This window comes from Colletotrichum paranaense (genome assembly GCF_030867605.1).
Source record: "Colletotrichum paranaense strain IMI 384185 chromosome Unknown Scaffold_13.1, whole genome shotgun sequence".
NCBI classification, from domain to species: Eukaryota; Fungi; Ascomycota; class Sordariomycetes; order Glomerellales; family Glomerellaceae; genus Colletotrichum; species Colletotrichum paranaense.
In genome coordinates, this window is record NW_026848971.1 from 206,127 (window position 1) to 223,422 (window position 17,296).

General features: G+C 53.8%; 5 protein-coding genes across 5 annotated transcripts; 4 read left to right on the forward strand and 1 right to left on the reverse strand.

Moving 5' to 3' along the window:
• Window positions 1-381: 381 nt before the first annotated feature.
• Window positions 382-1,926, reverse strand: CPAR01_13534 (LMBR1 domain-containing protein; the record flags this gene model as incomplete). The annotated part of the gene is made up of 1 exon (XM_060497787.1): window positions 382-1,926. The coding sequence occupies one exon, from the start codon at window positions 1,924-1,926 to the stop codon at window positions 382-384; it is 1,545 nt and encodes a 514-aa protein (XP_060343255.1).
• Window positions 1,927-3,347: 1,421 nt separating this feature from the next.
• CPAR01_13535 (uncharacterized protein) lies at window positions 3,348-3,818 on the forward strand (the record flags this gene model as incomplete). Its single annotated transcript, XM_060497788.1, has 1 exon — window positions 3,348-3,818. One exon carries the CDS (start codon window positions 3,348-3,350, stop codon window positions 3,816-3,818), a length of 471 nt encoding a protein of 156 aa, XP_060343256.1.
• A 5,520-nt stretch (window positions 3,819-9,338) lies between these two features.
• CPAR01_13536 (uncharacterized protein) lies at window positions 9,339-9,886 on the forward strand (the record flags this gene model as incomplete). The annotated part of the gene is made up of 2 exons (XM_060497789.1): window positions 9,339-9,365; window positions 9,677-9,886. 2 exons carry the CDS (start codon window positions 9,339-9,341, stop codon window positions 9,884-9,886), a joined length of 237 nt encoding a protein of 78 aa, XP_060343257.1.
• Window positions 9,887-13,178: 3,292 nt separating this feature from the next.
• CPAR01_13537 (uncharacterized protein) lies at window positions 13,179-13,713 on the forward strand (the record flags this gene model as incomplete). Its single annotated transcript, XM_060497790.1, has 2 exons — window positions 13,179-13,339; window positions 13,461-13,713. The coding sequence occupies 2 exons, from the start codon at window positions 13,179-13,181 to the stop codon at window positions 13,711-13,713; spliced, it is 414 nt and encodes a 137-aa protein (XP_060343258.1).
• A 2,099-nt stretch (window positions 13,714-15,812) lies between these two features.
• CPAR01_13538 (uncharacterized protein) lies at window positions 15,813-17,252 on the forward strand (the record flags this gene model as incomplete). The annotated part of the gene is made up of 3 exons (XM_060497791.1): window positions 15,813-15,932; window positions 16,000-16,286; window positions 16,349-17,252. 3 exons carry the CDS (start codon window positions 15,813-15,815, stop codon window positions 17,250-17,252), a joined length of 1,311 nt encoding a protein of 436 aa, XP_060343259.1.
• Window positions 17,253-17,296: the final 44 nt, after the last annotated feature.

Genomic DNA, 17,296 nt, shown 5'->3' on the forward strand with positions numbered 1-17,296 from the left:
TGTGACGGGAACCTTGGCATCATCGATCATGCGCCTCTTCCATCAGCTCTGTTCAAAGTCCCCGTAAAACGCCTCGCAATGCAAAACACTTCCTCATGGTCATTTCACTCAATACCATGCATCTCTTCAAAAATTCACTGTTAAAAATCCAACTGAGTTGTGACACTGTCTTTCCCGCCAAAAAAGAGTTATAATCCTATAAGAAAACAAGCGCCTAGTTCGGAAACCAGGGGGTATAATGCGGTTGAAAAAAAGCAGATCCTAAATCCAATAACTTTTTGTTTTCCTTCTCATCCCGTCTCTTGAATTATTGTACGTGATTTTTTTGTGTTGTGTTGATTAATTATTTTTCATGACTCTCCTTCTCTAATGGTGGTGGTGTCATGACGTGGTGGATCCGCCGGTAACGGATCCCTCCCGGCTATGTGCCAGTCCGTTGTGCGCTTGGCCGTCAAGGTGCTCAAGGCTCATGTAGTCGACGGGAGCCGCTTCGTCGGGGTACGCGGGCGGCGAGGGGGGAACGTCCTGGTAAACGGGCGGCGCCTCGTTATCCCAGCTGACGCCGAGACCGGGGCACTCGGTGAGCATCACGTGGTAGTGCATCCTCAAGATGCGTCCGGTGCCCGTCTGCGTCGCGAGGTGGGGCTTACCAACAGGCGCCCATTCCTTGGAGACAACCATCTCGATCATGAGTGCGTGGGAGACTTCGGTGCCGTCGCTCGACTTCATGTCGCAGGCGTATCGCGGGCCGTGGCTGTGCTTGCTGGCGACGACGCCGTAGTCGAACTCGAACTCGACGTGGCCGTCGGTGCTGGTGTAGTCGGACTTCCAGCCGTCGTGCATGTACTTCTCGCCGAGGACGCGGGTCTCGGTGCGGGCCACGCCCTTCTGCTGAGGCTGGGTGTTGTTGTTGGCGTTGCCGGGGACCGGGGCGTGCTTCTCGCAGGCGGGGGCCACGGTCTTGATGGTCTCCTCGAGCTTCCACGTAACCTTCTTGAGCTTCCAGAACTCGACCGTCTTGTTGGTGGCGTTTGCGCTGGTGAGGCCGTCGAGGCGGAACGAGACGTTGTGAGTGCCGGCCGGGTGGATCACCTGGTTGTAGTGGGCGCTGGCCTTGATGTTGGTGGGAGGGAAAACGCGGACAGAGTGATGCGGGAACTCGGGTTGAGGGAGGGAGCGCTTGACGTCAAAGTTCTGCTCGAACTTGATGGGCGTCTGCGAACCGGGTGTGCCCTTGACGAGGATGGCCTCGGCCTTGAACTCGTAGGCAATGGAGGTGATGGGCGTGTCCATGGACGCGGGGAGGTGGCCCTCGAGGAGGATGGAGAAGGGGAACTGGTGAATGCCCTTCTTAAGCGTCGTGGGGTGCGTGAGGAACGTCCAGCGCTTCAGCTCGGTGAACTGGTTGGTGCACTCGCCACAGTGGTTGGTGAAAGGGCGCTTCTGCTGGACGTGGATGTTGAGCTTGGCGCCAAAGGTCTCGATCTGGAGCTGCTCGTCCTTGACCTCAAGTTGCATCTGACCCGAGACGAGGGCACCGGTAGAGGACTCTGCATCTCCGAAGAAAACGATAGGCGGGCTCTCGATCTTCAGGTCGAGGCCTGCGTGGGAGTTGTCGTGTGAGTCCTTGTTGGAGCGGCCAAAAGGCAGAGAGAGGCGGTGGTGGTGGTGCTTCTTCTCTTTGAGGTGGTCTGCGGGGTCTGCTGCGAACATGTTGTGGTAAGGGATGTGCTCGCCGTCATCGGAGGAGTAGGAAGAGTGGCGGTCGAGAGGGACTCTGCGCAACAAGCCTTCGTCCTGGATGTTGTTGTGACGGGGTTGATGATGTTGCTGATTTTGCTTGGTCTTAGTCTTGAGGTTTGCAATGGCAGAAACACTGAAGTTCTCAGTGGAATTCCGCAGGAAGTTTGCTACGCGGTGGGGCATGATTGGGTGCGGTTGTGTGGTGCGTTCCCCGGATTTCGAGGGCTTGCTGAATCTTGGAAATGTTCGGTTGCGGCCCTCAAGTCTTCTTTTGTAAATCTTGGCTGGCTAAGATGGGCCAACAAGATGGACAGGGGTTAAAGGGGGGGCGGATGAACCGCAAAATAAGGGAGGTGGTGTGACGTTTCTAGGGCGTAGGTTCGTCCAAGAGGATAATGGGTTCCGTCAGAAATTTTTGGAAGCCCAAAAAGGACAAAAAGAGTCGATTCGCCGGATCCCGAAGGATAGGCGAGGTAGATGCGGGCGCGCGCAGGTTCTTTTGGGTGGGCGTGTGGTGGTAAGGGTGTAAGGCGCGAGGCCGAGGGCGAGCGGCGGTGTGTGTAGTGTAAGTGCGTTGATGAGCTGATGGACGGAATGCGGCAGGTCTGCTGATGTTCCCTGACTGACTGATGAGTGATGTATGGTATGGGTCTGATGGGCAGACCAAGATGTGTCCGGGGGCCCTTTTCTCTTTGTACTTGAACAGAGACTTAAAAAAGTGAGAAAAGAGAAGAGTGTGGAGCGCGATGACTTGTTTTCTACTGCTATTCTCGAATCCTTGCAAGCAAAGGTCCAGGTGATGTGGGTGGTAGGAGCACAAGGTCTGATTCTCGTTCTGTCCTTTGCCCGTTTTGGTTTTTCTTTCTTTATGGCGTCGAACAGCCAAGAACGAAGCTTGTTTGGGCTGGGTTGCGGTGGTGGTGGACGTGATCTACTTCCGCTATGCGCGCTGAGAGGAAGAAAGATGGGATAAAAGCGACCAAAGCGATGGATGGTGGTGAGGTGCGGGGTGTTGCAGAGCAGATGATGATGTCGACCCTTTTCGTTCTCCCGTTCGCAACAGGCGTTGAAGACTTTAAAGAGAAAACCAAGTGTTTTGGAATCTCGGGTTGATCGAAGTCGTGATCGTAAAGTGGAGGGGTATGGGAGATGAACAAACGCAGACTTTTTGCGACTGCGATGACTCCTTCTCTTGTGAATTTCCCCTTTCGGTTTTCCCGTTCCTTCGTGTAAGTCGTTTGTCGACCGGGGTAGTAGGTAGGGCGCAAGAAAAGTGTGCTAATGTGGGATGGATGCAGCTGCAGCGTTGCGCTTAACGGCGGGCTTTTCGGGTGAGATGAGATGCGGAGTGCGGAGGAGGCAAAAGTGGCCGGGGTTCTCCAGAAAGACAAGAGTTCTTTTCGGCTTCTCGAACGAAGGGTATCGTGAGGTTATCGTCAAATTGGGGTTGTCAACGAGGAAAGATCAGGAGAAAAGTAGGTCACGGTGGTAGTAGACTCTTGTAATATCAGCCTCTTATTACGCAAGACGTGAAGCAGGACCGTCGCGTTATTATGTCTTGCCAGCTCGTGATGGTCAAGCTTTTCATAGGGTAATTATGTGTCATGAGTTGGAAGGGTACCTGGCGACACATGCTCCGCTCCAGCGTTTTGACACGGCCCAGCCAGCGCGGCATCGTGTACATCAGCTCTTCATCAGACACCCACATGGGAACTGTGACTGACAGAGACGCAGTACTGTTACTGGGAGTGGACGTGGATCCATCACAGAGGTGTGTGAATCAACCAAGGATGGGAAGAAAGAAAAAAAAGTGTGAAAAAAAGAGCCTGGACCATCTCCACCGGATGGGTCCATTGCGCGAAGTACCTGCTCCAATTTGTTCCAAGCGCAGCTGTACATTGCGCCAACGGACACTTCTCGAACATGACCAACGCCAACCAGTGACTGAGCCCACCAGCTCCCTTCGACTGGCTGAGAAGGACGGATGCTGGCCCGAGCTGGTTCATTGTTGCAACTTTTGCAAGGCATGGCGTTGCCTGCCGTGGCATGGGTCGAGTTCCTTGGTGGCCGCCTGACCGTGCGCCTGGCTCCAGGACTCGCAACCACTCTCTTACGTCCTGAGCCATGACACTGAGAAATGGTCCCGGCGGGCCCACGTGTAGGTACGTAGGGCATCCGTAACTTGTATGCTATTCCTAGGAACCAACATCGAGTTGAGGGCCATCCACCGCAACAGGCGGCGCTGCTTAGGAGAGAGATGCCACCGCCTGATCGCGGTCCTGTAGCGCGGCGGTCAGGTAAACTCGGTACGTATATCTCATCCCGGAGCACCATCGCCGGAACCTGGGAAGAGAGCCACCAAAGAGCCAAGACAAGCTGGACAAGAGACAGCTTGTCAGGTACTTGTAATTGTGGTACTGTACACTCTGTACCTGACCGCTACAGGGAACAGCCAGCCTCAGCTTACATTCTTCCTCTCGCCGCCATCACGATTTGCGAACCCTTGAGGTCGTGTCCGGTAGTCCACAATGGCGCAAGGCCAGGGGCACGGCGTCGTACTGGATGATGCAACGGAGGGGAAGCCAATTATTCCTGCGTCCACAAGCCAGACACGTGTAGCAGCAGTAGCAGAAAGAGGAAACAAACGCAATGGAGACAAAGGGGTTCGCAGTTACAGCTAGTTACAGGCTTACAGCACACCAGCTACTGTGTGGATGGCATCATGTTGGTGCGACCGTTCGCAACAGAGCCGGTCACGGCTCATGGAGCCGCTTACCATCCAGGTGTTTCCAGCGCATCGCAGTAATAACGCAAGACGGGAGGATGATGCCAGCATCTCCCAGATTGATGCCAGAGAGCAGATCGGGCGGCACCTTAAACTTAGCACTGACCCGACTAGGTTGTAGCCGCCGCCAGCATAGTCCTGGGAAATGGCACCATTGGCCAAGGGCATGAGGAAACCAGCAGAACCAAACCGCATCCTCCTCCCTCACAGGTGCAGTCGCACAATGCCATGTGGTACGATTTTCTCTTGTTGCCCAGGAATCGCGCTGCGGGGTCCCTCGACCTCTTTACCAAGAACCGGAGCTCTCCATGAAGTGCGGTCGTGCGAGATGACATTGCAGGTGACTTGGTCGATAAGGCCATCACAATGCACCTGTCGGCAGAAGCAAGCTGAAAACCTGATGGTCTCCGGTTCTCTCTGGGGAAGGTTTCCACGGCCCACGGGGCATCTGCCCCGGGTGCCCAGCCGGTGACATATCGTGAGATCCAGAAACCGGCCACAACGACGACAGGCAGACGTGGCCGATGAACGGGTAAGTACTTGATTGTGCCAAGGGAATCGGCCTACCAGCCTATTTCTCTCATCGCAATGCGATTGTACGATGGCATCAGTCATTAGCGCCATCTGCTCGTTCTCAAACTGACACGCATAGTGGCGTTGGGGCGTGGAACACGTATTCAACGCCGGTGTAAGTCGAGTTCAGCAAGTGGCAAGCAGCCTAGAAGTCTGCACTCTATTTCCAGAATCAACACAAACGTAAGCAGTTCATGCTGAGGCGCAACGAGCGACGAAGAATTGAGCGCCCAAACAGCGAAGCTTCTCGTCACATCTCGTAAACCAGTCAACGGCATCACCGTCAACCATACATCACCGCCACAGCATCGCAGTTGAAACCTCGTGTTGCACCTCTGCTCCGAGACAAAAATCGATCTAAGATCCCTATTCGATCGTACCACCGGATCTGCAGTCCGGACCAAGCCGCAATGGAAAAGGGTCGAGAATGTCAACCCGACCGTCCGACCGGCCGATCGGGGTACATCTCACAGTCTCTCAGCCTCTCCCATTGCTTGCGGTCAGCGCTCTTGAGGCTCTGGACTATGACTGTTCATAAAGGTTTGCTTGACCGACGGAGCGCACTGTCACCGTCTTTCTCTCTGTTCCGATACTCAGCAGTGAGCCGCGCGATTCCCCACCATCACCACCATCAGCCATCCTCAAAAGTGCCCTTCCGTCCCCGTAACGGAATGACATCCCGTAGACTCAGTTGACCTATTCCTAAACCGAGAGGAAGGGGTGCGGTCCGGTGCCGAGCGGGAAGAAGTCCATCCATTGCCTGTCCGCAAAGGTTGTCATTTAGCCGCGTTGACCTGCCAAGCAACCCCAACCCATCGTCTTTTTTCCAAAATGGAGCCGCCATCGTGAAGTTTTTTTTTCTTCAGTCTGCTCGATTGCGTGCGAATGTCATTCCTGGCTAGGAAAACGTGCTTCTAGACTTGGCCTAGGATCGTGAATGGAAACGAACCGCAAGCCACAATTCCCACTCGAGGGAAACAAAAACGGAGAAAATGGGGACGGGAAGCAGGGGTAGAATATCCACTTCCAAGGACACTGGGCCACTCATGAAGTTTCTCTTACGTATAACCGGAGTCACCTGCCCATCCATTTTCGACGTTTTTCTTTCTTCACTCTGCGTGTCTGCTTCCACCCAGGCGCAGAATCCTTTTTGACATTTTCAGTCTCGTTCGACAAACTCGAAGAGCATGTCTCCAACGAGCAAGGAGTCAAGGAACCCCCCTCCCCTCCCACAAGCGGCTACAGCATACCCAGTGAGGCTAGCTTCCGTATATGTGCCCTTGACGCTTGGGCGCTCACTTCTCTGTCCCCTTTCGGACAAGAAAAACAGAGCTCCAAGGGGTTGGAGCACTCCATAGCCTCATGCCGGTGGCTGCTGGCATTCACACTTGATTCCATCGTGATATCTCCAAAAGAGAACGAAGCCGCAGCAAGGAGCTAGCTGAAAAATTCTTCTCAACCCCGTGGGCAGAAAGATTCCTACCATCGCTCTCAAGCCACCCCGGCTGGTGCAGGCATTAATATCCACTTGATTTCCACACATGTCACTACTACGGCTGCAGACTGGATGGAGCTTGAAGCTGGAGAATTTGCTCCATCTGACTCTTCCAACATTGCCCATGGGAAAGTCTTGATGTACAAGATCCGCACGCTCTGGGCAGTAAGAGACCAGAGACGGATGACCTCAGCTCAGAGAAACGAGATGGAACACTTCCATCGCGATCCAGAGCGGTCGTCCAGACCCACGACTCTGACCACCATTCCCAACTTGGGCAAAGGACCACAGTTCCTGCAGCCCTGCTACAGATGTGGATATCTAGTAGTAAATGCGCGGTTGTAGCCCAGCATAAATTTTCTTGTGGACGGGTACATCGAGCCAGGAGGTCGCCAGCATGATGTCAACAATGAACTCACGAATATTGTTCCTGAGTTGCTATGGAGTATTTCCCACTCATTACCATGGTTTTCATGTGAAGTTTTCTCCATGAGCGTGTTTCGAGATCGCCCAGCTCCGCTGTTTAATGTTTTCCATGATGCTCATCTCCTCTATAAGAGGAATTAACTCCTCATACGCCAACAGGCGTCATCCAACGCCGAGGTGACATTCAGGGGAAGAATGTTTCCGTCGAGTCACCACCGATTCACCGCTAGCCGGCGGTCCTCATCGGTGACCGTCGCCTCCAATGCCCAAAAACCGAGCAGGACATTTCTCACCCCCTCCCTAGCTTAGCCCCCGGTGACCCCTTGCGCCTCAGGGTCCTTCTCGGTGATCCGGGAACCATCCCGAACCCCTCCAACCCCCCACCTCATCGCGCTCGCCGACTTCGCTCGAGGGGAGTCATACTGTCATATCGTAGTGCTCTTGGCCGGCATTCTGTTCTATTTGCCGGTCACATCGTGACATTTCCCCCAATTTCGCTTCACTTTCTGTCCATTCCTGATTCAATAAGATGGCGCAAACTATCCCGCAACAGAAATCCTTTTGCCCATCCTCCCCGATACCGGCGCCACGCCCGCTCCCGGCTCCCACAGCGACAGCGCAGGCGGGACTGGTACGGACGCGGCCAGGCCGGTGTGATCTCACGGACTGTGTTAGAAGGCTACCAGAACAGCCAAAGCCACATGCATCCTCAAGGGCAAAGAGCCCCTCACAGACTCGTGGTAGGATCCCTGGAGAGTCATTCGTCCCAAGGTTTCTGTTAGTAGGGACGGCAACAATCAACGGCAACGGTGAAAGACAGCGCAGCCACGCTTCTAATTCTTGAAACATTGCGACGAGCGCAAGTCTGAACTTGTCAATTGGTTTTCCTAGAAAATCTTAAATGAGCTGACTCGAGCGTCACCCGAGTCCGTCGTCAAACACGCCAACGGGCGCGGCAAGTCAAATTTGTACAGCAAGGTTTATACCCGTGCCTGTTCTCACACGTGAGCCTCGAATGTTCTTTCTTCCTGCGCGTGCAACCCTCAAGACAGTGAAGACACCGAGCTTGAGTTCTCGAGCCAAGAGTTCGTTGTGTGTTGCTCTCAGATCATTTCGTCTTCGCAATCTGTCGATAATTGCTGCAATGCGACAATGAACTTGGGCACCCCATCCCATTTTCCCAGGAGAAAACGAGGTCACGGCTAGGCCGCCATTGGCCAACTCTAAGCAATCATTAGACACAATCCCTTGTGTTCGCCGTGCCTCTATTCACGTCCCTGAGCCCTGGGCAGAGGAAACAGAAACAGACAGTCACGAACACGAGCGGCAGGCTCGAAGCAGGGAGATAATCGATTTGATATCAACATGCTCTACGAGGCTGATAACGCTTGGCCTGCTTTATCTTCCATCCCCGGTATGGCCTTAGGTGCAGCAAGATCCAAGTGAAACCCCGCGCGGACGGGGACCAGCGCTTTCAACCACTCAACCTCGAGATCCTTATCGCAAGCAAGCCATTTCACGTTTTCCCCAGGTTTTCCTTTTCCAACATGACCTTTCCACCCCGCATTCTACTAAATCTGAGGCGGGAGATCGCTTCATTGTAAGCCTCAATTTCTCAACCACATGCATTCCCTTTTGTCCACATCATCGTGCGCGCCTCAGACTCCTGGCTTTCCATTGGTAGTGTGGTGGCCATTCGTGCCCGCAGATCATCATGACATAGAACTCGCGCCCTTTAAATGTCTGTATCTACTATCTCCGCGGAATGAGACGTCGCGTCACATGAACACCCTTCACGTGGACCAATTCTTTAGGACGGTCGACTACACCAAATACGCTTTAATCCAGAGAAATGAGGGGTAATAAAGAATATCATCGTCATAATCACGCCTTACGCCAAGCGCTGGTCGTAGGCATCGTCGACAAGTGTAAGTCGCGAATAGGACGAAATGCCCTCATTGGAAAGGACAAAATTGACTTTGTTATTGGTGGTCCGTCCCCTCCCCGCTGGATCGACCGCGTCCCAGTTCACAGCACAGCTCTGAGCTTCCAGTACCCCGCCGCGGCGTCGCCCGGCGGCTGAAGCTCTCAGTGCCCTGGCGACCCTGGCTAGGACTTCAACCCCTCTGAATACCATTCTCCCTCGGAGATGTCCTAGACAAAGCCATTTACGAGAAACGCAGCACAACCTCTTTCTTGCCGAAAATGTTGCCATCCCTAGCGCTGACGCTTCAATTTCTTGGCCGTCTTCAATTGAGATCTCATTCAGCTTCAATGTCGGACCTCCAGACCCAATACAATCGGGCCTGGCCCGCCATGACCCCAGTCTCACTCATCCTCACCGTCGTCCTAATGTCCTCCAGAGTCCAAAGAGCTTGAGAGCCTCCTCCTCCTCCGCCCCCGCTCCGCATCCTGCATTTCTCCATCCCGCCCCATCTTCGCTTACCGGGCAGCACAAAAAAGCTTTTCCAAAGTCTAGAGCCTCTTTGCATGTCTTCCACCTTAGCTCCATGGGCCTTTTGGGAACCTCTTACATAATGGCGTCGGACTGCACAGACAAAGGTGGAAAACAGCATGGTGGGCAAAAGTGCCAGTGAAACAATTTTTTCCCCTTCCCTTTTCTTTGTGACCCAATATGCTTACCTCACTAATAGCTTAGCCGCGCTGCGAACGAGGGAAGAGCCGCTGCCGCCACTAGCTGCATGGGATGTAGCTGTTCGCTAGCTGGCGGAGAGCTGAAGGGAGCGCAAAGTTGCATCTCCATGGAGAACGGCGAACCGCGAAAGATGGGCATCGGAGGTTGCCCAGTCATACTGGATGAATGGAAATTCCAGCGTTCTCGCTCTATGCCGAGATATTGCTGATGAGAAGTGGCAACATGGGAATCTGAAATTTCAGCCTTGACTCCTCGAAGGTTCCCTCGAATCAAGTGTTCTCTCCTCCTTGGTCAAGGCTCTCGTCAATCTCGGCAATTGACACCAAACAATTGACGATGGGCTCGTTATTCGTTGCTTGGACAGCACATGGCATTTCGCAAAAGTGGCAAAAGTCTTGGTCTTTGAGCCCATAGCGGAAGTGACTCGATATCTTCCTCTGTTTGGACGCAACTCCCAACGAGGAAAGCCGATCCGTCAAAATTTAGCGTTCTTGTCGTCCCATTTTTGTCGCAGCGCAGCGTAAGCCCTATATACTGACCTTCCGTCCGTGTGACGTGTTACGGATCCATCTCATCACCAATCCGTGTCTCGGTTGAGGCCAGGAACCGTCTTCTGCATGCTTCAGCTTGGACATTTCTGGGCGTTTTAGCAGAGAAGTTTCTGTTTTTTGATCTGAAAGTCACATCAGCCAAGACTTCGAACTCTGATAGCATTACTGAGAATTTAATTGGTCGTGTTGGGCACTCATGTCCCGCGAGCCTTCCGGAATCTTTCGACATCTGCCCCGGGAATCGGCTCCAGGGCCCATAAAACGCGGTGATTTCGGGTGGCAGAATGCCGAGTATCGGAGACGGACTCGGCAGCCGAAAATTTGGAAAAGACCCGCTTGGGACAAATCTTCCGTCACTCGGGGTATCCATCTATCGGAGGTCGCCCCGTGCGGCCTCGCAAATCCTGCCGGATACGAACTCCACAACTTCGCTCCCGTCCACCCAGTCATCCTCGGGCCGACGATGATTTTTCCGTCGGCCGGTTCGATCGTTCTGGGCCCACCGGCAATAGGGACTGCATTCCAGTGCAACATGAGCTGGTCCCAAGAATGCGGTTCAATGATCCATCGTCGTGCAGATGAATTCCAATCGCATCTGCCAATCTCGCATCTCCCGGAGCGATAAATCCGTCAAGCAGGTTAAGGTGAAATGGCTACTCATCGAGCCGTCCACCGTCGCTCGTATCCGTGTCTGCGGACTTGATAATCGCAATCGTTCGGTATCCCGCAAAGCTCCCGACAGTGTCAGGGTTGCTCCGCACATAAATTGAGTCGGGGGATTTTCCAACGCCAGCGGCACCTCGGCAGTAGGCGAGGGCATTCCGAAAAAAAGGACACGGGGAGAAAACTCGGGCGGGGCGGCGGCGGCGCTGTCTCAGGGTTCTATTATTAACAAACTTCCAATGGTTTGTCTTGCTTTTCTTCCTGGTCCGTCGGTCAGTGCGTGGCTCTCGTAGTGAGTGGGAAGCTCGAGCACCACAAGGCCCATTTAGCGAAATGAAAGGCGCGGCGGTTGGCTCTTCCCGTCGGCCTTATCGCCGGGATAACTCGTTACAATTCATGCGATGGGTTGTCTGAAGCATGTCACAAGATGATGTTTTTGTTGGTCGCCGAGTCGCTGCCGCTGCCTCGGTGAGGGGGGACGGTAGAGGGGAAGGGAAATTAACAATGTGCCGTGGTTCCGTGTCAAGAAACCTGGAATTGGTGATTGCCGTCTGGTGCAAAGAAAATGTCAATTGACGTCGCTGTCGTCATGAACTCTAATAGAGGGTTGTTGATTGCCCGGGTACTCAGTCATTAATGCTATGCCGAATTTTCAGCGCCGTAATGGCGGGACGAACGCCCTTGAAATTCGTATAGTTCGCGCTGCCAAACCCATCAGATTCGAGGGCCGTCGCGCGCGCAATTGTTTTATCTGCCACAGTGTCACCCGACCTCGAGAGAAGGGGATGACATGCCAATTTCTCACCGGGCACAGCGAACAGGGAGTTTGGAATGTGAAACACGAGACAAGCATTTCCCCGCAAGACCAATTCTTTGGCAGCCACTCTAATCACGAGGCTCCCACTCTGTCAGTTGGCGATACCCACGATAGCCCACGAAAGACTCCAACAGCCCCTCTCGGACCCTTCTTTGGCGATGCCATCAGCGTTGTGTTTGGCTTGTGCAGTTCGTAGGGACGCAAGAGGAGGCAAAAGCCAGAGTCGAGAAAATTGACTGCGGCAGTATGTTCGCCCGTGTTGGCCGTTCATTGGCCGTATTCGGTTGACTCGGATCGCAGGACCATCCCGCCAACCCTTTAACTGGGGCCCAGGTTCGTGTTTGTTCCTTTTCAAGACCGTTGTAAGGGGAGGCCTTTTTGGGGAGGGTTTTCCAAGAGCCAATCATGACAGCCAATTCCGGCACTCTCGGCCTCACTGAAAACGAAGATGAGTGAGACACAGCCACATTCTCCCCCCAGACTGGAACTTGTGTCTTTCCTAGCGAATGCAGACTATGCAGAAATGCACAGCCGCTAAATCGACTGAAGGAGTGAATGCGTTCCTGAAGGGGGATGGTATGGAAGGAATGATTGAAAATAGAGACATTTGAGGCAGGCACGTTGTTGTCGAATGAGGGAGGAAGGAGGGGTGCCTTCTTTCCTTGCACTGTCACTCTGTCACTCTGTGCCTTCTGTCTGCCCACGGGTTCCTTCCTGTTCCTGTCGGGCGTACTTTCGTACGTGCGGCGGTGCCTACCTCTTTCCCCCTGGACCCTGAGACGACCGCCCCCCTCCCCTGAATAGGTAGGCAGATTGCCTCACCTTCCTTCCCTCCACTTTCCCCGTGTTTTCAAGGTGTCGGGTCCCTTCCTAAATTCCATCCGTTCCTTCCATTCCTTCCAGGTTGCTTCCCGTCCCTGCCCGCCTCAACCTCGCGCGCTCTTTCCCTCCTCGCCCCCTTCTTGCTTTCCCTCGCCAGCAAACACAAACCTTCCCGGGTATTCACTCTTTTGTTCCTTCCTTCCTGCATCTCCTCTTGGCACCGGCCACTTTTTCGTTGTGTCTCTGTTCGCAAACTGTTTTCGCCCTTCTTCACTCCAGTCACTCCTTGCATAAAAAAACCGTTAGCAATCAGAGAATGCGATAGCAGGGGCTCCAGATCCGGTTTCACACAAGCGACACAGGGGCGAATCCACTCATTACAGACGAGCAATCCGCAGCCCGCTTGCCGCAACCGAACGACAGGAATTCGAGAACGACCAAGGCGATAGTTGCGACGAGAAGCAGACGGCTCAAGCCAAGGAATTAAATACGAAAGGGAGGATTCTACCTTACTCGACGCGACGTGACGAAATCTACGATTCTATCGGAACTCGAGGGAATTCCATCGTCATTACAAACGATTATCCAATCCACAATCGAACCGTTACATCATATCCACAATAATCCGATCCCTCCTCAGTCGTATCATGAGTTCCTCGACAACTGCCGCAAGCCTCCTGGCACCCGTCGCTCGCGCTGTACACTACCTCGCTGCGCGCGATGATTGCGCGGATGGAGACAACAGCTCCCGCTGCGAAAAGCCCTTTCAGTCCTCCAAGATTATCGGCATCACTATCGGCATTACTGCGTAGGTCTACCCGAACTGTTCCGCACTCTGCTTTTTGAGTTTTGCTTGCATTCGCATGTCGCCAAGCTATTCCAGGGCCTACCTTAGCATTCGTAGCCAAGACTAACATCATGTTTCTTAGTGCTGTGCTCATCTGCGGTACCCTTGGCGTCTTGACTGTGTTGCACATGAGAAGACAAAAGCAGGAGCGCAAGGAGGACGAGATTGACCTCGAGATCGACGGCGACGTCTACGACCATCCAACCATGGGCAAGCCCCCGCGCGCCTGGCAGCCGCATGGCCAAAATAACCAACCTGGTAACGAAAACCCCTTCGAAGCCGAGCGCCAGCCTCACCAGCGAGCCGAGAACCCTTTCGAGCCGGAGCGCCGGTAGTTACTCAAGTCGTCCCGTGATAGGGACCTCTCGAGATTCAGATACCGCACTTTAGCTGCACTTTTACACGAATGAAATAATTGGTCAACAATTATTATGGGTTTCGGGATATGTCGGATTGGAAACTTTCTTCTGCTCGTTGAGTGAGGGGATTGTATATAAGCCCGCCGCCTCGAGGGCCTGATTTTGGTCAATCATTGCGAGCATGGCATTGCGTCTTCGAAACTATTCATTTTCTTCGCTGAAAGGGTCGGATACGTCACGAAGTCATGGTTTCCGATATTCTACGTCACTCGGACCCGCAGCCTGGACTTTGGAGGACGCGACAAACGACTGGGAGGATTGGGAGAGGCAAACGGCATAGCCTCGGCACGAATGGCCAAGGTTCAACTCTTCTGCTGCTTGGAAATCATGGGGATACAGTCGGTTGTGGGGAGGTAACTTGCATATTGGGCTTGGTGAGGCTCGAGCCCACCAGCCCATGGGAGGATTCTTGTCTTTCGAGAGATGGCCACCAGGCATCCGTGATGCTGGCTAGCCCAGCATAATACAAACATGTTAAACCGCCCTCTCTGGCCATCGTGGATTGAACAGAAAGCTCGTGATGGGAAGGCCCCATCGGGCACGTAATCCCCTAGAGTTCCGTACTGCATGACGTCGGCCACAGCAAGCAGTACCAGATTCGCCAAGCTTGTGATTTGCGGGCAGAGGGGTTCACTACACGGGAGCCACCGATACGAAGCTCGTAGCTTTTGCCCAATTCTCGGCCGTGGGGCCTCGTCGTTGCTTGTGAACTGTGAACCATCCGAAGTCTCGTCGCCAAACTTTGGCATATGCACAATTGAACTTGGCCGTCTGATGTAGGCTCCGGCTGTCCGTGTATGATGTCAGTCGCGCTGAACTTCCAGGTTGGGGCACGCTCGTGCTGTTTTTCTAGAGGTCCGTTCGCGTAGCTTTTGGTTTTGTGAGCATCGCGGGTTGATTGAGGCCCTAAGAGGATGGGGTGTGGTGCTTTACTACCTACCGCGCGGTTCAATAACATGCCTTCCACGGTAAGGAAGCCGTAGTGTAGAAGCATCGTATCTCACGACTACTTGAAGTATCCAGATGGGCTGATGCCACCAGCGCATGCTTGAAGCGATTCAAGCCGGGTGTAAGTACTTCACTCGACAGATTCTAATCACAAATGTCTCAAAAGTAGACTGAATAATCTTGCTGTGAGCGACTTTCTTAATCAAGTATCTTGCTACGCTGCGCGCATGGTATCGCCGATACTACCTCCTTTTACTCTGCCTTATGATCGGTTAAGTACTATTCATCACCCGTTGAGGAGTGTGTATGGGGGCATCTTGGCTTCTCGTATTCTCAAGCGGCGGCCGCATGATGGGCCGGATTGCGGTACGATGTGTACCGCTTCATTCCGACATCAGACTGCGTAGTTCAGGCACACTTCGGACCGGTCTGACGCGGGACGACGTGATCCTGCTACACCGAAGCGGGATGAAGTCGGGGTAGCTGTACCGGGCCGTAGGCTCCCAGCAACACAAGTAACAACCGACTGGTACATTGCATAACAACACATCTCGACAAATGCAGGTCGTGCCCAACGTGGAGAGTCCTTATGCGGACCCCGCCTTCTTATGTCGCCTCCCGGGCGGCTCGTCCCGGGCTGATCGACGAGGCCCACCACTATCGTCCCTGCTTTTGCTCATCGCTGCGTAGTCGAGTTGGCGTGTCGCCTGCATGTCTCAAGATCTGGACTTTTGAGCGGTTGAGAACTTCACCGAGTGCTATTTTCATCCACTGGCACCTTCACACTTCTTCCGAATGGCATCACGGTGCATCCGAAGGTTGTGTGCCGATAGAACGACCAGCAAACCGAGGAGCTCCAGGTCTTGGTGAGAATACCTCAGTCACGCAAGATTCCTGTGAATTATCCAAGCTGTCGAGGAGTATAAAGCCCGCTCTCTCATTGACCTCTGACTTGTCTCTTCTTCTATTAAGTCCATAGTCTATGTGCTAGAGAACTCGAAGCAGTGTTATCTATCTTCGTATCGTCTTCCCCTTGATCCTTATCTTCGACTCCACTACTCTTTGCAATGGCCTCCTACTTCCCTGAAGGCGAATGCTTCTTCGTTCGATCTTCCCTCAAGTACGGAAATACTTGGTCCGCAGAGAACGAGGAGCAGTTCTATAGCCATGTTCTCATCGAATATCAGGTACGCGCCCCCTCCCTTTTGTCCAAGGTTTCTTCCCGAAGCTCAGTTGCTCACAAAACACGCGCAGTGGAACGGCTGGATTGGCAGCGGCAGCGCGAGTTCAATGCCAACCCACCTCCGATCAAAGTCTCAGAGCGGGACGGCTAGTCTGTATGCTACCCGCTTCTGGCAGTGGGACAGATTCTTCGTCGGCGAAAGCAAGACCACGGATCCAAGCAGCCTGACGGCCATCACCAGCTACCCAAACAGCTTGAACTGGAACGAGATGCGAGACCGCGACAAGGGAGGTCCAAGGAAATACATCCTGCGCCCGGTCAAGATTCGTCGCGAAGACACCGAGTGGCTGTGGATTGAGTACTCTACCCTGCTAACTACTCTTTCTATGAGACCCTGCAGAAGTGCTAACTTACAGCCAGTGCCACGATACCGATCCGCGCCATCTACTTCCCCGTCTGCCAGCAGACCGACGAGGCGTACAAGCAGTACTGCACCTACGTCGTCATCGACTTCAAGGCACGCGACACCATCAACTGCTTCAACATCGCAGGAGAGCCGCGTACCTACTCGTCCACGCGCGAAGCAGGCCTTGGCCTGAATAAGGACCTGACGTGGCTCTTTAAGGTCCCGGACCTCATCACCTACCTGACCATTCCCCACAAGCTGCGCAACCCGGAGTACGGCGTCTACAACGCGACGACGAGGACCGACGCGCTGTTCCTCGTCGGGCACGCGGGGCGTACCTGGACGGCGAGCGATACCGTCCACATGGATGGGTTCATTCGCGAGATCGACCTTGCGAATGTCATTAGCGCGACCTTTGGTGTCGAGGTTGGATGGCGTCCGTACAAGTATTCTTCTTTTATCCTGGACCTGGTCACGCACGTGGTCCAGCTCGGCCTTGGCTTTATCCCCGGAGCAGGACCCCTTTTGTCAGTGGCCTTTGGCATCGGACTACAGCTCCTCAACGACCCCGACACGTTCAAGGCGGATAATGTGCTAGATATTAGCGCCGCGGTCCTGTCGACATTGATCGCCTCGGCGGGGAAGTCGAAGAAGTATGTTGCTCCAGGCTTCCTTCCTGGGGCGACTTTGTCATCGACGAGGATGGCGAGTATGCGGATGGCCCCTATGGCTTTGACGTCGGCTTCGGAGGCTGATGATATGATGGCTGATGAGGTTGAGACCATCGATGAGGGGGACGCCGCTGAGAAGAAGAAAGCTGGGGAGGAGGAGAATGCACGGATTACGGCAGGTATCCAAGCGCAGCGGCAGGTTCTTGAGTTGAAGCTGAATGAAGCATTCCGGAGAGCAGGATACTGAAACTCGCCTGGTTATCATTGAAGATCATATTTCAAAGGGCTATC